Source organism: Anoplophora glabripennis, unplaced genomic scaffold (genome assembly GCF_000390285.2).
Source record: "Anoplophora glabripennis isolate ALB-LARVAE unplaced genomic scaffold, Agla_2.0 scaffold49, whole genome shotgun sequence".
Classification (NCBI taxonomy): domain Eukaryota; kingdom Metazoa; phylum Arthropoda; class Insecta; order Coleoptera; family Cerambycidae; genus Anoplophora; species Anoplophora glabripennis.
The window spans coordinates 1,602,264-1,626,391 of record NW_019417201.1 but is presented as its reverse complement, the minus strand read 5'-3'; the positions used below and the strand labels follow the sequence as shown (position 1 = coordinate 1,626,391).

At 32.9% G+C, this 24,128-nt stretch overlaps 1 protein-coding gene across 1 annotated transcript; it reads right to left on the bottom strand.

The window, feature by feature from the left end:
* Positions 1–3,514: 3,514 nt before the first annotated feature.
* On the bottom strand, positions 3,515–4,640 carry LOC108903860 (keratin, type I cytoskeletal 9-like). Its single transcript, XM_018706179.1, has 2 exons — positions 4,587–4,640; positions 3,515–3,922 (listed from the first exon to the last, which is right to left on the bottom strand). Exons 1-2 carry the CDS (start codon positions 4,626–4,628, stop codon positions 3,674–3,676), a joined length of 291 nt encoding a protein of 96 aa, XP_018561695.1. The 5' UTR covers positions 4,629–4,640; the 3' UTR covers positions 3,515–3,673.
* Positions 4,641–24,128: the final 19,488 nt, after the last annotated feature.

Here is a 24,128-nt window from a genome sequence, read left to right as displayed (position 1 = left end):
GCGGGTGTTGCTTCGGGGCGTCAGGATATGCCTAGTTGTCGTACAAACTATTTGTACAAAACTATAATTGCTGTAAAAAAGCCATCCGAATATATTAGTGTATATTGTTAATATTATGTGTCCCATTAATAAATCACATTCTATAAAAATCTCTTTTGTTCTTTTATTTCCCACCCTTTTTTAATTTACTTTTTTCTTTCTACAAACACAAGTCAAAATGAAGACTTGAACAAACTTTTTAAAAATGTGATGTCAATTTTATTTTAAATCATTGATATGCAGAAATATATTAATCAATATACAGAGTACAGGGATGATGCACCATTAAAATGTGAATGAATTTTTTAACCTATTGGCGGACTTAAAAAATTATTACTTTATTTTATGAGGAATTTAATTCTAAAACTTTTCGTACTCTTGTTATTTTTCAAAAACTTTGTCGTTTTCAACAAAAAAGTTAGAATAAGAAAAATTTAATAGAAAACAAAACAAACAACTTAAACAGAAACAACATACAATTTGCACTGATAAGTTATAGAAATTGTTCAAAATGATCACCGTTTTCTCTCGGGCATAAATTTTTTCTTCGTCCATTTATTTGGATACTGGTGATGGTTTGAAAAGTCTCTAACAATATTACTAAAATGAGGGGGTGCTCCATCATGCATAAACCAATGTTCCAGTACTTCCAGTCTGAGTTGTAGTGGCACCTCATCAAATAGATCCGGGAGAGCGTTTTGGAGAAATTCTAAATAAGTTGCCATTTAGTCGATTCTGTAAAATAACTGGACCAATTGAATATCAATCAAAAACACCGATCAATCGAAACACCACCAAACATTTATTTTAAATCGCATTGGAAATGTCAAGGAGTTACAATAAAGATAATTTTCTTTTGAAAATTAATGCCTCGATAAACCGACAGAAATTCACTCGTTTAACCACAACAACAATTCTTGTACTTTTTGGATTTGATATGGGTGTAGTAGATTACGTCTGATCACTTGGTGCATAGAAATTTGCGGTACACCAATTTGTCGAGTTAGAATTCTAGTACTAATATGTGGGTCATCTTCAATTGTATTCAAAATAAGTTCTTCATCTTGTGCCCTGATTGCAATAGCACGTTCTCGAGTGTTACTTGCCTGTTTCTCGAACCCATCTTTCAACATTGCAAAATGTTGTAACATTTATAAAATCTGGATAATTATTCTCCTCGCATTTACTAATTGTCACATTTTTTTGAAAATGATTTGACCGCTCCATTTCCAATTGTGGCTGATTTCCACCCACCATGTCTCTTGATTGCTAATACATCAACTCCTATATTAGCCAGTAACGTTGCCGATGTTCTTCGGACTGAATGGTCTGTATATGTTTCAGGATGTTCTAGTTTCAAAAACTACAATCTCGTTGACTTTTTCTCTTGTAAAAACGTTTGACTATTTAGGTGTATATACGTTTCAAAAATGCTCTCAGCTTTGGATATTTTGATATATCCACGTTCTCCTCTATGAAAATAGTTGACTTAATCATTGAGTATTCACTCCACAAACTCGCCGGTGGCTTTAAAGTTCTTGACCTTCTCCATGAAATATGCTAGTAGTGACATTTCAGAAACACCAGTATTTTAGTTCAGGCGCCATTCTTTAAAATTTCTATAAGCTCGTCCGTATGCACTTTCGACTTCTCGGGCAATAGAAGTTCGCAGGCAGCATTTGCTGCACTTTCTATTTGAAAATCACTCATTTAGAAATAATAATTCAAAACCAGCAAAAATGCAACTTTTATGTAGCTTTGTTTATAAACGCCTTAGAAACGACAAAGTCCAAACAACCAAGGCGACTCTGCAAGATTTCGAATAATATCAAAATGAATTGATTAAGAAATGTCAAAAAATAAAATTTCATGAACCATAAAGAACTGTGCGAGCAGATAAAATGTTATACACCACGCAGCAGTTAAGTAAAATTTACCAGTCTCGGACTCTATTGCCTTACTCTTACCTCCTTTATGGTGTAAATAACTATTTTTAAATCTCGGTTAACAAAGTTATGGACATTTGATACACAATTAGGTACCCACATAAAAGTTTTTTCTTTAATTTTAAATTATACAGGGTCGGAAAGTCCCCATGGTTCATCGGCCGTTACGTGAGAGCAATAAAGAAAGTCATAGAAATCCGTTCGATAGAGAAAGATGGCTATAATGAAGGCGCCTAATAGTCACCGCCCATTTCGCCCTTCCACAAATAAGCCATCTTTCTCTATCTCACGGATTTCTATGACTTTCTTTATCGCTCATACGTAACGGCCGATAAACCATGGGGACTTTCCGACCCTGTATATGTACAGTTCGGAAAAATGTAGGTAGTTTCCTAATTACTAAGAAAAAAATAACTATTTTCAATTCCTAAAATATTATTGCTACTCTTGTATAATTATAAATAATCATAATCATAAAATGAAGAATAGTCATTTAGAATTTTTTTACATGAGAACATTTAACGTTTTCATTGTCTAATGAGCACATGTTTATATTTTAATTACATTTTAAACTGATATTTAAATTTCCTCAGACGCGTTGCCTAAGTTTGTTGTTCGTTAAATCCATCCAGAATAATAAAGAACATGGATACTACTTTAACTGACAGCCCTCCAGAAAATTTCCACTTAATTCAGACGCTTCAATCGCACTCTTCCGAATTTTCCACAGCTCAAGAAAACTACGTAATCCACATTTGCGTCAATCGAAAAAAAAACACTAGAAATATTCTTATTAGACACGCCACCCCATTCCACCCCCCAATCACTCAATCTCCGGCCTGCCAAAGCCTGACGGACAGGTGTCTTCATAAGCAATTCATCCTGCGAGAACCGCATTTTGTTCGAAAAGGACTCACGCAAAGGTCACCCCGATCACGCTACTGATTGGAATCGGTAGTTCGGACGACACCGCGGCACGCTTGGATAATTGGACTACTTCGACTTCCACCTGGAAAAAAATCGAAGGGAGGCGTTTGCTACAAGATTGTAGCCCGAAAAATATTTGTTTTTATTTTTTTGAACAATTTATTCTCCGACAAACCAATTAGTTGCAGCAAACAGCGAAAATCGATTATTTCGAACATTTACATGATGCATATAGTAGTAAATTGTCTAGGTTTAAATTTGTCGTAATTTTCTTGTGGTAATCTTAGAGCAAATATAATTTCTAAAATATGGTAGCGACAAAATTCTCACCCATAATTCGAATCTAACAGGCGATATCCACCAAGGCATAATCTGCGGAACCACCGAACCATGTGTCTGAACGTCTACCCAGATAACTAACAGTTTGTGTACAATGAAAGACAGTGAAAGAACACAAACATATTTTTTCAAAAACTGTCATCAGAATTTTCGTTAAATTTTCAGTCGACAAAGTAAGTCTTTTTTTATCACTTAGCTGCAAAATACTAGAACTAAAGGCTATCCAGAAAGTTGGAAAGATTTTTGAAGAAACTCTGTTTTAAGTAATTTAACAAGCAACAATTTGGTTTATTTCGTAAAGGGACACTAAATATACAACAATGGGTGCACTTTTCAACCTACAAACGTCAAATTCCTTGACGTTTGGATTTCCTAATAATTAACGGTACCTAACAGTTAAATATACTCGAGTAGGTATGTTACTAGTCGGTGTGAGCAGTGCCCGAGCCACCACCCTGAGCGCCGTTGCTTCCGCTTGTTCCAGATTCACCAGAAGACCTAGAAGACATGCCCAATGAGCCTAGTACCCTTCCGACTCCACCGACAGTACCTGAGGCTGTATTTTCGTTCGTTCCCCCGCTGTAGCCGCTTCCATCGTTGCCAGCTGAGCCATATCCACCACCTGAAGCGTCAGATGATTGGCACGCCACTGGACGGAAGCAGGTTCCAGTCTGCAACGTGGAAAATTATAATATTGCATTTGTCATCACGTTCGTCACTGATTGGTAGTGAAAAGGACAATAATTTGATAGTTTAACAGACATACATAGGGAAAATGACACATAGTATCTTGAAAATCAGTAATTCCAATTAATAACCAGTTAAAACAGAACACCCTGTAGACATTACCAAAGGAAGAGATTTCCAATCATGTAACGAATTCTATTAAAGAAAAAATGGCAGCAAGAAAACATCGAATTTAATAAATTTGTAATACTTGTTTACATCATCAGAACTGAGTCTTTATTTTACAAACTTGTAAAGGGTATTATTTAAATTTTATGGGTTTGTTGGGTTCTTGGGTTTTTCCTTCAATTTCCCCCAAAAAAATTAGTACCTATTTTGAAGAATGTCAAAGATAGTGACGTGACAATATTTTTAAAAACAAACATCACCAAAGCCTTTTCAAAAATTTGTTAAAACTTAATAAGTGTGTTCTGATTTTTCCTGCATTTGATTAAAATCAGAATTTGAATTAGTCAGAAGAACAAAATTCAAATAAATCTTTATTAAAGCGAAGATTTTGTACTTGTACAGAAATAGGTCTACGAATACGAGTATAATAATGTATTAGTGGTTTTATAACAGATAAATATTAGGCAAATTTTTACTTACCATGTAGATAACCAATAAGGAACAAACTACGAAGTAATTCATGTTGGCTATGGATGCCACTCAAACAACTTATGATTTGATTTTGTCAAGTTCCTCTATTTATACAAAAATTTTCTTAAAGCACAATTTTGCCTGCATATTTTTTAATTAATATTTTCCAATCTATTGGTTATTATTTTGCGAAATGCTCAACATCTGTAAAATTGCAATACAAAAAATAAATGCATATTACGTATCGTCTGGTGCATCTCTAAGAAATTGATTGATCTAAACAAGTGTCGGAATCATGTATTTTTTTATATTCAAACTCTTGCCTCGTATTTATTTTTTCAGTCTCATTAGGTACATGAAAGAAAATTTGATATTTCACTATAATATTGCGGTGAAAAGATAACAGCGGCTTTTGTCAAAGTTCCTTCACATTTTCAAGAACCTGCTTTATTTTTTTAAGGGAAACAAAAATGTAAACATTTTGAAAGTTGTAGGTTTCATAAAAAATTATGTATATCGCTAAAACAGTTCAATCATTAATATATTTAAAATAAAGTAAAACTGTTCTTGCTTAAAATTTTGTTAAACCGAAATTTGCTTCTTAAAATCTTTTCTACAACAGTAGTACAAATATGTAGTGCAAATTGTAACAGTCCTATCAAAAGCATCTACATTTTTCTTTCCGTGACTTCCATATTTATATTAATTCTTACCGCAGGAAATTGCATGGTCATACTGGGCTCGAGTGGAACTGCTAATAGATATACAAACCCACATGCTAGTTTTGGTAATTGCTGAGTTTTTATATAAGAATCATTTTGTTTGTTCGACGTCGGCAGCAATTACGCGGTTTGATCCCTATCCGATAAAAACTGTTTCCAGAAATACACGACTACAACCTATAATTTGATTCAATCCCCAGATATTTTTTTAAGAACCAATTTTTTTCTTTGTAGTTGTTAAAGTTCGTCTGTTTCCGCATTTTGGAGGAATTAGGATATAAATAAAGCAAAAAGTGAAAAGTAAACCTGTCCCCAATTTTTGACATCGATGTTGCTAAAAATAGTGACGCGGTATGTTCATTTTTAACATAGAGAATGTTGCAGTAAGTAAAAAAAGCGGTAAACAACAGATTCATTTGGCAAAATGCTCATGCAATTTTGTATTTAGACAGCTCTTTGTTATTTTTTATGATTCTATGATTACATAAAGTTTTTACAGCGATATAAGACACTTTGTAGGTTATATCTTACCCACACATAGTTGGAGAAATTTTCGAAACGTTGTGAATACTTTAATAAGACATGTTTAGCTTAGTCACCTTGTTTGAAACCATCAAACCCTATCCCATTCTCAACGAAACACCCCGTATTGTTCCTGAAATAATTTCCCGACGCACAACCCCGTCGTACTCGCCTGTCCATCAGGATTCCGCCCGGGCCACCCCGGCCTGCTAGGCCCGTGATACGTGTCACTCGCATCCACCAATTCCCACACAACTTATTTGGAAGTTGACGTGCTCTGGCCACATTTATTATGTGCCCCATTTGTTATTTCTAATGTTTACTGCTTTTCGTGCCGTTTCTGATCTAAATTCTGATCCGTCATAGTTGGCCGGGCCTCGAGGATAGGCCGGGGAAGTTGCTTCGTGACGCTAGGGCCCGTTTATCTGCGACGTGTATCTGAGTTTTACATTTTAATCGTATCCTATTTCTTTATCGGACACGTTAAAAATAGTCGGGCTTAATTAATCATCCCGACGATGAATATAATGTGTGCTCGAACAAGTTCATTATTATAAGGTTATTAATTTGTGTAAACATGATTTGGGATTGCAGAGGTGCACTGGTAAACTTGCAACCGAAGACGTAAAGCCTGTATCAGACAATGGAATTTAGTAGCAGCGACAAAATTGCGGTGATTTTGTTGCGGTTATAAAATTGCATGTTTATTATCACACAATGGGACAGAATTGCTGCAATTTGTTTAGTTTGCAGTAGTGTTACCAACTGTGCATTGTTTAACATGTAAAATTTCTTGTATGTATCTTGTAAACAGTTATTTCTTATTCAAGCAAAATATTGCAGTGGATGAAATTTTAAAAGTAAATTGCTGTATAGCTTTAATAGTGGCTTCAATGGTGTTACTAACAACCACCATGATCAACAGCCAACAAGAACTAGGTTGGTAATAAACAAATCTTCATAGAAGTAACTAGAATCCCTGCAATTTTGTTGCACGGAATAGAGCATGTTCTAATTCATGCAATTTAGTTGGGACAGAATTGCATAAGAAACATTTCATGGATTCTATCGCGGCCACCGAATCCCTGCAACAAAATTGCATTGTCTGAAGCTTAAGAAATTAGAGCTGAAATATTGGCGTATGTTTTGCGGTAGTTGAAGGAAAGTTGTACACATTGGGTGTAATTACAATGTTCGGTCAAACGATACAAAGTGTAGAAGAAAATTCGTATGAATATGTGCCCGGCAACATTCCGTTTTCGAGATTCAGTGTGTTCAAAATCTAGAAAAAGTAGGTATACAAGGTGGTCCGCTTTTCATGGCTCACCATTGAAATCTGGGAAACCATAAGATATACAGGGTGACTCAAATTAGAAAAAAGGTGCGCCTTTTCAGGGTCATTAAAATAAACCAAACAGAAGATATCCGCTGCCGTTCCTGAAATATTGTGAAAAAACTGAAAAAATAACGATTTCAGAAAATACCACCTACCGTCCTTATTTCACAAAAGAAAGAGCTGAAATTTGGTACAGGTGGATAAGAAGATTTGAGAAATCCATTTTCGTCGAAAGAAAATTTTTACGACCACTATTTTTTGTTATGTAACATTCAATTGTTTTTTTTCTTATGTTTCTACAAATTGTAAAAAACAGGTTAGGAAAACCATGTAAAATAATATCTTATTTCATTCTTGGATTGCCTCGTGGATTAAGACTTTTCGTATAGGACGTTCAAGCCCCACGTTGGGCGCCAACTTAATTTAAGATCTAGAATTATTTATAAAGTTTTGTATTTTTAAAATATTGAATTTATTGAAAATCTGCTACAAACAACAGGGTTTCTAAAAAGTTCGATTTGCACGAAAAACAAACCAACGCATTCGATTTGAAATGAAAAATGTCAGCAGTTCTGTCAATTTCATGTCAACCGCAACGAGAACCGGTTTATTCAAAATCCTCATTTTAATTTCCCAAATAGAACAAACACCCGATCTGGACAACCGTCCCGATCAAACAACCAAGTTATTTCATAATTCAACCAGATCCCCCAGTGACAAATAGATTAGCTGATAGTTCGCCGGCATGTGGTCCAGTTTACACAATAAATAATGTCATGAGGGCTTTTCACACTGAACCACATTCACGTGTTTGTTCCAAACGCCGGCCTGATGTATGTTACGGCCAAATTAGTGCGATGCGTGTAACCAATATACTTCGGAGATCAACACGCACCGCGAGGACCTTCGCCGGGCAGACGTGTGAACTGAAGGAGTTGTTGGGCCATTGGCGTAGATTTATGGCCCACGGATTAATGCCCGGATTTAAAATATGGTTTATGGGCCGATAAGTCACAGTAATCGCCGAAATATCCTTGGCAGGGTACCGAAAAATTGTTGAATTTAAATGTAGCGTGTGCTGTGTTTTATGTTTTATGATTCGGTTTACGGTTTCAGAATTGTTCCAATTTGCTGTTTGAAAGTGTAGTTCATTCATAATTAATTGAAATGTGAAATTAACAATTTTAATGTGAAGTATACGATTTCAATGTGAAATTAAGAATTTTAATGTTAAAATGAGAAATTAACAATGTCATTGTAAAATTAACAATTTTAATGTGCAAATGTGAAATTAAGAATTTTAATGTGAACAATGTGAAATTAACAATTTTATTGTAAAATTAACAATTTCGTTGTGAAATTAACAATTTTAATGTGAAATTAATAATTTTAATGTGAAAACATGTAATTAACAATGTTAATGTAACATTAAGAATTTTTAATGTGAATTTAACATTGTGACATTAACAATTTTAATGTGAAATTAGTAATTTCAATAATCAATTAACAATTTTAATGTGAAATTAACAATTTTAATGTGAATTTAAGAATTTTAATGTGAAAATGTGAAATTAACAATGTTAATGTTAAATTAAGAATTTTAATGTGAATTTAAGAATGTGAAATTAACAATTTTAATGTAAAATTAACAAATTCAATATGAAATTACAATTTTAATGTAAAATTAACAATTTCAATATGAAATTAACAATTTTAATATAAAATTAACAATATCTATGTGAAATTAACAATTTTAATGTGAAATTAACGACTTTAATGTGAAATTAATAATTTTAAGGTGAAATTAAGAACTTTAATGTTCTAACAACCTGTAAAATTAACAATTTTAATGCAAAATTAATAATTTCAATGTGAAATTAATAATTAAAATTTGAAAATGTGAAATTAACAATTTTAATGTGTAATTAAGAATATTAATGTGAATTTAACAATGTGAAATTAACAATTCAATGTGAAATTAACAATTTTAATGTGAAATTAATAATTTTAACCTGAAATTAACAATTCTAATGTGAAATTAATAAATTTTTCATGTGAACACACAACGCGAAATTAACAATTGCAATGTGAAATTAACAATTTCAATGAGAAATTAAGGATTTTAATGTGAAATTAACAATTTTAATGTGAAATTAACGATTTTATCGTAAAATTAACAATTTAAATGTGAAATTAACAAATTTAATGTGAAATTAACAATTTAAATGTGAAAATGAGGAATTAACAATTTTAATATGAAAATGTGATTTTAATAATTTTAATGTAAAGTTAACCATTGTAATGTGAAATTAATAATTTTAATGTGATACTAACAATTGTGAAATTAACAATTTCCATGTGAATTAACAATTTTAATGTGAAGTGTGAAATTAACAATTTTAATTGAAGTGAGATAATTAACAATTTTTGTTCATCTGATTATTGGGTTCTTGCAATTCCAGTCTTCTCCATATGTTTACAGAAAATCGTTGCCGAAATCTTCTGCTACTTTTAACATGTGACTTTTGTGTGACGAAAACACAGCGAGAACTTATTCAACATCCCAATAAAATACTTTATAAAATAATAATTAATTAACTTGTGATTGTGAAATAAAACAATTGAAAATGAAGAAGTGCTAATCACTTTCCCTACTTCGAACTTTCATACACGAGAAACGTAAGCACTGGTACCCTCTGGCGAGAGCATCTGCTGACGCCAATGCTATCAACAGTAGCAGATCGCTCTTCCATGCTGTCGGTTTAATAAGTGGCAGTAATTAGTTCTTGCAATTATTGTTACAAATGGAACAGGACATTTATTGATACTTCATTAAGGCATTGTACTAGAACTATAAATCTAGTTTTACTGCTTCAGTTATCCAGACGAGAAACTAACCACCATTCATAGAACTGTGCAGACGAAACTCGGCAGCTACTCTGTGAAAAAATGATCTGGATATTTAGAGAAAACTTTGTTAATAATATATCTTCTTTAAAATTCATCGACGAATTCATCTACATAATCTTTTTCTGTGTGCAAACTACTAACAATGTACAGTACCTGAATATATGAATATTATGATCGAATTGTTATGTTCCAAAAAATTCACTTTTATATAGCTTAGAAAGTAAAAGTTATGAGTATAACACTTTACAAAATGCCATCTCATTCAAATGCAAATGCGACTAACGTAATCCGTAACTAATTCTTTGACGATTACAAAAGTACTATTGATTTTAATAAAGTCAACCCTCCGGTCGCAATTTGAATATGTTAAAAAAATTCAGAATTATGTGATTAATGAGAGAATGGATAAAATGGAATTATGCAAACAGCAATATAAACATTTTGAAAAACGATCTTTGAATTTTAAGAGAAAGAAATGAAAAGAAATGAAGAATTTGATTTAAATCAACAATTAAATAACAATGTTCAATTTCCTATTAAATGTTTTAGGTTTTGGAAAAAATTTACCGGATTACTTCGTATTTAAGTGTTTTGGGCAACACAACTTTTGCATGTGCAATATGTGAAAAAATACCTCTTTGGCAACTGAGAATTTTATCTCGAGTCCCACGAGTAAAAAAAGTATTTTCCATCCAGAATTGCTTGTTATAAATTATAAATATTGTGACCATTCGTGCGTAAAGTATTTAATTTTATATTAATAGTCCAGGAAAAATGGAGTTGGACTCGACTTTTTGTTTCGGTAAGCTGAATTTATCACTATAGATGCTAAATATTATGTTCAATAACATATTAGTTTCCACAGTCATAAAAATGGGGGGAAGATTGTTTACAGGGTGGTGAATTGTATAGTTCTTACGTAAATTCACGTTTTTCGCTTATAACTTTTTTCCGTTGATTTCCACGAGAAAACAGTAAAGTACTTTTTTTTATCCTCAAAAGACCTACAAAACTAGCCCTCGAGCGTAAAAAATATTGATTAGATCAAAAGTTATAAACAGAAGAAGACTGATAGTCTGTAACTCCGTTGTTTTTCAACGAATCTTGACGATTTTTTTTTAACTTAAAGCTCTTTTCATAAACTTTCCGAATATGTATAAAATATAACTATATCACGCTCGTGCGTCGTATATTTGATTTTGCAACTAAGGCTGAAAAATAAAAAAAAATCCAGGTTGCAAATTTGAAATTAAAAAAAAATGATAGATTTCAACGTATTATTAAGAAATCTACCTTGAAATAGATCAGTGCGATTGTGGAAGATCCTCGGGATCGTCTAGACTAATAATTAGTTAATTTGTTTGTAAGGCCATGACTTGTAAATTATTCAACTTACCGATTCCAGATTTCGTGTGAGTTATTAGACAGTGATAGGGAATGAGAGGATGCGATGCCAAAACGTTCTGGTAATATAACGCAGCTTATAAATGTTTAATTCAAAAGTCATAAATAAATTTCTTCTGTTTATAACTTTTGATCTAATTAATATTTTTTGAAGCTCGAGGGCTATTTTTGTAGGTCTTTTGAAGACGAAAAAAATAGTACTTTACTGTTTTCTCGTGGAAATGAACGGAAAAAAGTTATAAGCGAAAAACGTGAATTTACGTAAAAATTATACAATTAACCACCCTGTAAACAATCTTTCCTCCATTTTTATGACTGTGGAAACTAATATGTTATTGTACATAATATTTAGCATCTATAGTGATATATTCAGCTTGCCGAAACAAAAAGTCGCGAAATGGTTATTGCCCAGCTAGCCTATTAAGATCTAAAATGAAATAGAGTAGTGAGGCAATTATTGTTTATTTCCCCCCATACATTAGCAAACAATGGTATTATTTTGAGATAAGTACACAGGAATAGTATATTGTTATATTAGAATTAAAAATACAAAATTGCGAGACAAAAAAGACACTTTTAATCCAAATAAAACGTGGTATTTTTTTCTCAAACCGAAATTCCAATCGCCATATTGTAGACTGTAGACATGGAATCTAATGAAGATTTAGATTTACCTGAGGAGATGCTGGAGTGTGCGAAAGAGGTTTCTTTGAATCTTCTCCCAACACATTGTACTACATAGATCTACAATAATTGTAGAAGCGGTTACTACTATTTTTTTTTTTTCAGTGAAACATTATTAGGAATAATACATTTTAAAATGTAATAGTACAACGTAAAATAGGTAACATATCATGTATGCAGCATACAAGTATGCTCTACTCATTTAATGATTGCTAGATGTAGCAATGCATGTATATGTATGCAATATGTAGGTACACCTTTTTATGATAAATAGATTTGCGCTTCAAAAATTATCCACATTTTCTCAAAGTCTCTACCAACAAAAAAAAAAAAGAAATATGGCAAAAAAGACAGGAGACTGTAATAATCCTAGCGACCTCTATGTTTTAGATAAAAAATGCAAAAAGTTTAGGGTTTGCGCACTGCGCAGCTACGTAAAGGTAGTATTTTGCTCACGGTAATGAAAGTAGAAGAAAATTACAAATTGTAATTGAGTCTCCTGCATCGATACCGATATAGTAAGGAACTAAGGCAATCTATAACTAATGATAGACCGCCAAAATTAAATTTTATCGATTATAATAACGTAGAAATTATAGTAACGACCTGGCCGATACCTTTGTTGGTGTCTCACCGGGTACAAAACCATAATCGTTCAATTAAACATTTAACTTTAATGCTTGGAAAAAATCGCCACGGCAACCCTTCTCGTGTTATTATGGCCCCTACGAGAGCTTTTTTTAGACTATCAAACGGCCCAATTATCGACCATGGTCTAAGTTTTCTCTGGGACAGCCATAAAAATCAAGTGGGTCGAATGAGGTTGTCGAAGTAGCCGGCGAAATTGACGGTTGGGTTCCCTGCCCATAAATAATGAAGTGTCAAACGTTCCGGAATACCTATTCTTGTGAGTAAGACTATATTGTTATTTTCTCAATAAAATAACCCCAAATTATTGCCCTGGCGGTTTACGGGAACCTAATCTGTGGATTATTATGTTCTTCTCAGTAAATGATCCACATGTTTAATTCATTGTTTCCCTGAACATCGAAAGCGCAGCTTTTTTTTAAATTTGTAAATAAATAACAGCTATGATTGATAGATCTGTTTACCATCTACCTTTTCATGTTCTATTCTTCTACAGTACAGGGTAACTCACACTCGATAGTATATGTCTACTGTGAGGATGTGTTAAATGGGATAAGGTAAGCTCCATTTTCAATCGAAAGTATTATCTTTGGGATTTGACAGAAACGACTAATGGCATCATCAATTATATTTTTTTCTAGAAGCATACCCAAAGAGTGTCCGCAACGTTAGCCTGTTTTCTCACCTAGCCATTTCTTCACCCTCGCCAGAGACCTTAAAAAAATCCTAAAAATATTCTGTATATACAGGGTGTATCTAAATAACACCGAAAAAATTCAAGGGGCGATTCTCCGATGAAAATTAATAGGGGTCTTTGGTTTAAAATTTTTTGAAAAAACCCTCCCCTGAGAAGTTACGCCCCTCCTAAAATTACAAAAAAAAATTGTTTTTCTTTTTTATCTTCCACGTACATCAAGCTAAAGAAACCAAACTTGGTGAACATTATCTGTCAATAAAACTACACTTTTTGAATTTTTTTCAACCCTGAACTATTTTTGTAAGGGGTTGAAATAATCAACCCCTATGACATTTTTTCTTATAATTTTTTTTTCGATAAAATTTTTTCCTTTTAAAAAATATGTCTAAAAAACCCCATTCATTTACTAACTTTTTGATCTCTTCAAGTTTCTTCGAAAAGTTAAGGATTTATGACAAAAAAAAATAAATGTATTGTAATGTATTTTTAAAAAGATGAGCTGTTTAACGCGAGTGTATTTTGCCGAAAGATCTAGTGGCCTGTTCTTTACAATGGAATCCGTAGAAACAAATGTCAATGTCATTTATTGTCATATTAAATAACATTTTATTAAAAAACACTCAACCAAATAGTTGACCTATGATTCTACTAGGCTAAGAAGTTTGGAACTTAGACTAAAAGTGAACAAATGATGAATAATGTTATAACAGTAACAAAAAATAAAAATCTGTCGGATATTGACAATACAATCTACAAAAAATGTTGAAAATGATTGCCTTCAGCTTCAATACAAGCATCTACTCTTGTTCTCATAGAATTGCGTATGCGTTCAAATATTCCTGGTGAATTTTTTATCGTTTCACACCCTGCTACAATGCGGTTTCGCAAATCATTGATATCTTCAACTGGCCTTGAGTAGATCAAAGATTTCAGATATCCCCATATGCAAAAATCCAAAGGATTAAGGTCAGGGGAGCGGGCTGGCCAATTTACATATCCTCCTCGACCTATCCATCGATTGGCATACACCTCATCCAAGTGACGTCTTGCACGTATACTAAAGTGGGCTGGTGCACCGTCGTGCATAAACCATAAACGTTGCCTAATTTGAATGGGAACTTCTTCAAGAATAATAGGTAATTCTTCGAGAAGATGACAATATGAGTCACCATCTAATCGTCGTGGAAGAAAATAGGGACCAATTAAATGATCGTCGATAATTCCGAGCCACACATTTAATGAAAATTGATACTGATGATTTCCTTCAAAAAAGTCATGAGGATTTTCCTCAGCCCAAATATGATTGTTACGAAAATTTCTAATACAGTCTCTTGAGAAATTCGCCTCGTCAGTAAATAAAATATTTCTTAAGAACTGCGGCGCTTGGCCGATCATATTAATAAGCCATTGACAAAAAACCACACGTGGTAAAAAATCTCGAATCAGTAACGACTGCACCCGTTGGAGATGATAGGGATATAACTGTTGTTCTTTTAAAATTCTAAAAACTACCGAATGGCTTACATTTAGGACACGAGCTATTTTCCTGGTACTAGTTTCTGGGGATTCCTCAATTAAATTAAGTACGGCTTCATCGACAGCTTCAGTTCTAACTTCTCGGCTACGGCCACAGTCATGACTTCTCTTTTCAAATTTTCCAAGTTCCCGCAAGCGTTGGTGAATATTTGTGAACGTAGTATGGTGGGGTAATCTACGCTCTGGGTACTGTTCAGCATAAAGTCTTTGCGCTTCCAATGCATTACCGTTAGCATACCCATATGTAAAATGCATATCTGCCATTTCTAAATTCGAATAGTTAACCATATTTTCGGTTTATTAACTAATATTTTCTACACAAAATCATGAAACTTGTGAAATAGTAAGAAACAGTAACAATAAATGACATTGACATTTGTTTCTACGGATTCCATTGTAAAGAACAGGCCACTAGATCTTTCGGCAAAATACACTCGCGTTAAACAGCTCATCTTTTTAAAAATACATTACAATACATTTATTTTTTTTTGTCATAAATCCTTAACTTTTCGAAGAAACTTGAAGAGATCAAAAAGTTAGTAAATGAATGGGGTTTTTTAGACATATTTTTTAAAAGGAAAAAATTTTATCGAAAAAAAAATTATAAGAAAAAATGTCATAGGGGTTGATTATTTCAACCCCTTACAAAAATAGTTCAGGGTTGAAAAAAATTCAAAAAGTGTAGTTTTATTGACAGATAATGTTCACCAAGTTTGGTTTCTTTAGCTTGATGTACATGGAAGATAAAAAAGAAAAACAATTTTTTTTTGTAATTTTAGGAGGGGCGTAACTTTTCAGGGAAGGGTTTTTTCAAAAAATTTTATACCAAAGACCCCTATTAATTTTCATCGGAGAATCGCCCCTTGAATTTTTTCGGTGTCATTTAGATACACCCTGTATAATAATAATATAGTTTATTTACCTCTTATATAAACACTACAATACATTATATAAGGGAAATAAGCAGTAAATAAACATAATCCCCTTAAGCAAGCTTGTCTGGGGTGTAGGTACATACCTATTCAAAATATAGTAATAAAAAGAAATATATACATACAAATATTCAATAAAATTAATCAACAAACAAACATGTAACACATAATATGAGTTTTAAGTAGATACAAAATACAATAACAGGAAAGTGTAAAGGACTATCTAAAAGTGCATTTCAGTATACAACATCTTATTTTAAATAAGTTTAGTGAAGTGACATTCATTATGGCGTTGGGTACACTATTCAGCAATTTCGGTCCAAGATAAAGGTTTGACCTTTGACCAATAGTTTTTTTCATTTTAGGTGGTAAGTAGTAGTTTACAAGTCTAGTATTGTATTCATGATTTAGTGTTTGTATTAATTGTCTTTTTTTGTATTGACGTATATTTGAAGTCATATAGTATAATTGCCTTATATCCAAAACTTTGGCTTCTTGATAAATTAAGTCCGAGGAGTACATAGACTTACCTAATATTATTTTCAAAATTTAATACCGTAAGTTATGTGGCTTTCAACTAAGGTATGATAAACAGTTTTTAGGTCGTTTTGAGTAAGTATATTCTTTAAATATTTTATTCTATACATTATTGATCTTAGTTTGTTTATTATATACTTTATGTGTTCGTCCCATTTTAGAAGTGGATCTATTACTATACCTAGGTATTTTACTTTCTTTGCACATTGTGGTACACCGTACTCGACATTTTCAGGATTACTAATTTGATCTTTAATTTTAACATATTGTTTTCTATTAGATAAATAAGTTTTGAATAAATCTAATGCTACACTTTTGATCCCAATTTGACTGAGGATTCCTAAAAGAAGAGGGTGAAAAAATCAAAAATTACTTGAAGAATCAAGATTTTTCAAATATTTTTTGATTTTTTTTATGTTTAGGGATGAATTCATCCCTATGAGGGTTGATTTTTATAAAAAATAATTGGAATAATTAGGTCAAGTTAGCTTAATCTTTCTCTAATCATCTCTTCCATTGTAAGATTTTATTTTATAGAAAAAAAACATAAGAACTGCTTTTATTCTTATTGATATTATTCATGTATTTCAGTTTTGCGTCATCATATCAACCCCTAATTAGGGGTGATATTCGGTACTTTTCGAAAAACTAAAAAATATGCTCATCTTGATTTTTCATTACCAATAATTTGACATATGCAGAATATTTTTAGGATTTTTTTTTAAGGTCTCTGGCAAGGGTGAGAAAATAGGCTAAAAATATGCTGTTTTTGCGGTCACTCTTTTTTTCCTGTTAAAAAGCTCTCTTTGTTTAAAATGCATAAATGTCACAAAATACTCAATACGAACGTCAAACATATAACTTTAGTGCTTACAAAATATTTTCTCATGAAAAGAAAGTTGATATGTTACTAATTTACGGCGAGTCATAAAAAAATTCAAGAAGAGCTGTAGAGTTAGGTATATCGAGAAAGGTGTCCTGAGCGCCTCATTCCCGATCATAGAACCTTTACAAGATTGGAGGCGACCTTACGACGAAATTGAGATGCATTTTCTGTTCGGAAAAATCAAATAATTAACCAAAGGGTAAGAAACAATGTTGATACAGCTAAGCTACTACAGTATTGCGAACAAAATCCACGAAATTCTATACGGCAGGCTAATCGGGTATTGAATTTGGATAAATCAGCCGTTCAACGAATTTTAAAGACCAATGGGTATCATGACTACAAAATTCTCAATTTGGAGTAGTAGTTCAAATTGTTTGCCAAACAGGCGCAACGAACACTACTGGTCCATTGCAAATCCCCACATTGTAAATCCAATCCAAAACCAAGGCCATTTTAGATATATACTTTCCCAGAATCATGGATTGGGCTTAATGGAGCTATTTGGTGGCCAGGAAAGTCACCAGATCTAACATCCCTCGATTTTTTATGGAGTGTCTATCGAGTTTGAGACACCCTTACAAGTATTACCATTCTTCATTGAATTCTAGTGATTCAGTTCTGTTCAATATTAATTTTAAATTCCTCATTTTTTACTATTTCGCCGGCATCGCAGCTATTATATTAACAAAGGCAGGTATCTACAGGGACTGTTGGGTGTCAAAAACACTAAATATATTATCTCTTATTTCAACTCTCAAAGCATTTCTGTGGTGTGTTTTATGGTGTTTTTATTTAATTCACCGAAATCGTATAATCCACAATAATTTTTATAACGCTAGTTAATATCGTTACGACACAATTGTATTTTAGACCATCCCAATGGAGTTAAAACGCCGTTAAAAATACAAAAATGTTATAGCCCTTTAAATTCTGTTCCATACCGAATATATAGGAGACGCGACACAATATAGGCGTCACGTTTCGTTGTGTGGCACAATCTGAACAAAAAAAAACGAATGAAAATCATGAGAATAAGTTTTGTTATGTTTATAACCCGATCGAATTTGTTTTCAATGGTTTCTTAACCAGGTTCGTTGACAGCCGTCCATGTGGCAAGTCTTTAGAAGGTTCCGAGAAACTTTCGTTGTATAACGAACATACAGGATGTTTCCCAATAAATTACCTATCTATATACAACTGCAGTGCAGCAATTTTTATTTTTGGTATTGTATTTTAAATTTGCCTCTCCCTGTTCCTATTTAAATTTCCCTAAAATATATCTTAACCTTAAAATTGCAATATCTTTCCGTCAAGCAAATAAAAAAAATTGCTGAATGAGCCCATTCACTGATGATGAAAACCATTCGTAACATTGCGTACGACCCGAAGCATCTCCGTAAGCTTTATATTCCCTTATATCGTTTATGAAAGAATATTTTACTTTTATACTCTTATAAACTACCCTTTTACCAATATTAATGTAAAATATTTTAATTATAATCGATTTTTAAATATAATCAATCATAAAAAATTGCTACGGTGCATATAAATAATCACACTAATTTTTGTTTACTTATTTTATTTGTATAATATACAGGGTGTCCGGAAATACCGTTCGAATAATTCTAGGGGTGATTCTACATGTTAAACTATGAAGAAAAGTTCATATGAACATAGGTCCGCAAATGCGTCATAAGGTTGCTATGGCGATTCAAAGATTGCACCGGGATATAGGTTTTATTTTATATCTCTGGAACCGTTTCAGATAGCTATCTGAATTTTGGCATATGAATTGCCTTTAATAGTAGGTAATTTTCAGTGTTTTTACTAAATTATTATTTTAATCAGGGGCGTACCGACAGGGGAGGCCTCGATTTAATTTGTTCACATTTTTATTAAACGTCATATTTTTGCAGTTTTCTTTAGAAATTCTGATTCCGGGGTATAAATGACATAACACTTTTTAAAAAACGATTTTCTTTGTTTATTTATAAGCTACATTTTTGTTCATTGCACTTGTTCTAATAAAATGCGTAGTTTTTGAGTTATTCGCGAAAAATACTTTGAAAAAGTGTTTTTTTTTTTAATCAAAATTCCCAAGTTTTCAATCGTGAATAACTAAAAAACTATTGATTTCTCGAAAAAATTCTTCGAATATTTTTTGCTCAAAATTTGATTCTCTATCGATTTCCAGCGTTATTTAAAAAAAAAACACCCCCGAGAAGGGGTTCATTGACCTTTTATCTAACTATCTGCCAAATTTAAAGTCGATCGGTTCAGTTTCAAAGAATTCGCAGGTGAAAAGCATCAATGACTGTACTACAAGGCATTTTTCCCAAAATAAGATTTGTCGCAAACTCATTGTTACTCCCTGTATTACGAAGCACTGAAACCTGATCCAAATTCAACAATATTTGCTTAGATTTGTATCTAGAACAAGTTGTCTCACTCTGTGTAATTAGCAATATTTTGCATAGATCGCAGATTTTCTCGACAAACGACAGTATTTCAGAAAGCGCCTCGTTTTTGTTCCCGTAAATTACTCGTAGGTATCTAGCGCTACACTTCTGCGGCTGGTATGTGCTTAATGTAATAATCGTAATCAGTTAGAAATCCAAGGGTATGCCTACACATCGGCTCATGAGCAAAAACGAGCAAGACCGCTATCCCCGGTAATAACAGAGGTTTCCTGTTGTGTAATACGGCCCTTGGGGCGGGCGAGATAGTCGGTGGACCAGGCCAGGTCAGTAATGCCAGCAATTTGTGGGTATGATTATCATAATAACGTAATATCGGAGCCCAGGCCAACTTTAATAACACACATCGCGTCGATGTGCTCTCAGCTGGTTGTCGAACCCGCATGGGCCGTCTACGAATATAATGTGATTATTATGCCGCCAACTAGATGGATACGGTTTGTTACTCCGACGATTCTTACACTCTCCGTAATTCCGTAATTGCGAGTACCGTGTGCAAACGCCTTTACGGCGAAAGTCGCGGATACAAATCGGCGCGTTACTACGGAAACCTGCTATCTAAAATTGTACTTGGAAAAGATGCTACCTAAAATTTTATGTGGAAAAAATGTTACCTCAGACTGAGCTGGGAAAACATGGTAAATAACTGGTCCTTAATTTTTGGGAAGGAAATCTTAATCAAAATTCGTATTTGGAAAATCTCAATAATTTTGTTTTGGCAGAAAGGAACATGTCCGCCATTTTGAATACGCCATTTTGAATTTTGAAAATCCAATGGCAAATTGTAATCAGACTTCCTAAGAACCTTCTGACTATTTCCTTTCAGTGATCTAACAATAAGTGATTTGTATTCGTTTTTTGCCGACAAGGGGAAGATTCGGTGTTCTTCGTACCCCATATTAGATCCGCCATTTTGACCTTTAAAACTTCAATAGTAAATTTTTAATCGCACTTCCTAAAAGCTCCAGACATTACTTTATACGAGATATAATCGTTTTTTACCGCAAAGAAGGATATTTGAAATTTCCATTCCCCCATATTGGTCCGCCATTTTGAATTTCAAAACTTCAATGGCGAATTTGTTATCATCAGAGAACCCAAAAACACACGGACTTTAACCTTCAAGTGACCTGAAATCGTTACGGTACTGTTATATGCGTTTTAAGTCCGCCATATTGAATCCGCCATTTTGAATTTCGTATTTCTGATAATAGATTCGTAATCAGTGGTCCCAAAAACAGTCTAATATATACATTGAGGATATATTCCCCTATTTTTGAAAATTTTATCAATGGTTTTTCCCTAAATTTACCATGAACAGTAAATTTTGTAGGCGCCATATTTGATCTACCATATCGAATTTCTCAAAACGCCACTTTTCTTTTGAAAGCTTCTTAACAGACGAACACTTTAAGACCTTATAAGTCTAAATCGATCAAATCAGTTTCTATGTAGGTAGGGTGATCGGTTTCACGTGAAATGTCATATTGACTGATTTAATAGTGCAATTCCTGTGTATACCGAGAAGAGTGACAATTTTTTATATTATAAGAATTTTGTATACTTAATGCAGTACACGCCACTGGCCACTGACAGCAGCTCCGTACATTTCGATTGGTCGTTGTGTCATTAAAGTGTGAGATTGGTTCATCATTTATGCAAAGCGGCACACTTTAAATGTCTTTAGTGCAACAAAAGTATACTTGATTTATCGTCCGTAACCTAGAGATTGATTCTATGGTTGTGTACCGCTTGTAGCACCCCAGCGGGGTGCAACTGAAAATAGAAGGGGAAAAGTGATCATACCATTCAAACAAATTTTTCTCGTTTGTTTATCTATAGGAATTTTCTTAAAAAAGAGCATTGTTATACCGTGTCCACGTAGTGCGCGTAAGTTCAATATCTAGGTTAATAAAAGAGCTGCACAAAATGAAAATATATTTGCATGTACAGGGTATACAGGGTGTTCAGTTTATCCTGGGCAGGTACCAACTTAATTTTTTTTAATGGAAACCTATATTTTTTATGGCATTATCGAATTCTACGTGAAATATTAACGGGACTTTGTGTTATGATCCCTATTAAAATATTGATAGTTTTCGCGATAATCGACTTTTCATTTTTTTTTTTTCATATGTTTCGTAACTTCTAGTAGTTGACATAGTTGATTATGATTGTATGACAGCAAATTAATTTTTTTCAGGAACTGTATAGTGAAGATGGCTCTTTCAAAAAACGTATCAAAAGTTGACCTGCGATATTCAGGGGGCAAAAAAAATCGTGCCAAACCTGATAATTTAAAATTTGAAAAATCTCGACTTTTTCAAATAGAACACCCTGTGTTTTATGATTTCATTAGATGCCTTTCTGTAGACCCTAAGTTGCGTAGTTTTTGCAAAAAAACATTTTTATATAAAATACCGGATTTGCGCCCGTTCCTTTGGCTGTAATGTGATTATTTTATTGTTATTATACTTTTCCTATTACCTATTTATCTTTCAGGTTAGAGAACACCTAAATCACATATATCCAAACCAGTGGTTAGGTCGTGGTGGTCCAGTTCCTTGGCCCGCACGTTCGCCTGACTTAAATAGTCTGGACTTTTTCTTGTGGGGTTATATCAAGGACCGAGAATACGAAGTACCACCAACGGATATACAAGACTTAAATAAAAGATTCAAAACGAGTTTCTAACTATAACTCCTCAAATGTTAACAAATGTCCACATTCATTTTCATCGTAGATTAATGCTTTGTGTAGAAAACAACGGTGGACAGTTTGAACATTTATTTTAAGTTAGCTTGCGACTATGAGTATTCTTTTTTTAAAATTCTATTCATCCAAATTTTTTAATCTCCAATTTCACTAATAACTTTCCTAACTACGGTAACAGTGCTTGATTTTCAATATGATAAGGATGAAACTCCTTCAATATTTTATTTGTCAAGCTTTTGAAAACTTCAAGGTTACTACTAATTTCCTGGTACTAATATTTGGATTTTCAACAGCGGACGCCACAACTTTAAACTCTAAATATTATCGTTGTTACTTTCATGTCTCCTGGTAGTTTTCTCATAATTCGCATTTACTGTTCATTCAAACCTTTCCTTCACATTTTCAAAACAGTGGGAATCTCTGCAAATTTGGATTATTTACTTTGTAAATACGTGGTGCTGGCAAACATTTCCCATATTTTGCTAATTCTTAATCACTTGTAGCGATTTTAAGGTTTTTTGATTTTATTTGCAAATAAACGGTAACTCCATAAAGACTTATTTATTGAACTCAAATATCTAAATTTTTCAGTTATTAATTTTTATTTTAAATAGTGTAGCTAGACAACTAATAAATTTAATAAAAATAAATATCCTTACAATATTTTTCCCGACAAAGGAACGGGCGCAAATCTGAGGTATGGGGGAAAGCTATTAAAAAATTGTAGGATCTACAGAAAGGCATCTAATGAAATCATAAAACACAGGGTGTTCTATTTGGAAAAGTCAAGATTTTTCAAATTTTATATTATCAGGTTTGGCACGATTTTTTTTTTGCCCCCTGTATATCCCAGGTCAACTTTTGATGCGTTTTTTGAAAGAGCCATCTTCACTCTACAGTTCCTGAAAAAAAATAATTTCTAGCTGACATACAATCATAATTATGTCAACTACTAGAAATGACGAAACATAAGAAAAAAAATTAAAAGTCGATTATCTCGAAACTATCAATATTTTAATAGGGATCATAGCACAAAGTCCCATTAATTTTTCACGTAGAATTCGATAATGCCATAAAAAATATAGGTTTCCATTTAAAAAAATTAAGTTGGTACCTGCCCAGGATAAACTGAATATACAGGGTGTAACTAAATAAGTGTAAATTTAAGGGGGTGATTCCTCATCGAAAAAAAGATAGGATCTTTCATATAAAGAAACTTCATTGGAGCATCCCTTGTTAAGATACAGCCCCTTAAAGGGGGTACATAAAATTTGTTTAACAATTTTTTTCACAAGCACTAAACAAGTTACAATATTGAAATTAACCTGACATTTTCTACTACCAAAAAGACACTTAGCCAGTAATTTATTTGGTTTACCCCATGGTTGTAAGGGGTGGAAAACGCAACCCCTAAAATTTATTTCCAACGTAATTTTTTGTCTTATTATTTTTTTACCATTTAAAAATTTATTTCCGATAGCCTGTTTCATTCTAAAAAAAAATGTCTCTTGAATTTTTTGCCCAAATTAAACCAGTTCGCAG

Excerpts from the sequence above, each read along its gene's own strand:
- LOC108903860 (XM_018706179.1), bottom strand. The coding sequence starts at position 4,628 with ATGAATTACTTCGTAGTTTGTTCCTTATTGGTTATCTACATG. Across the intron at positions 3,923-4,586 it reads CCTTATTGGTTATCTACATG|ACTGGAACCTGCTTCCGTCC; the intron begins GTAAGTAAAAAT and ends TCCACGTTGCAG.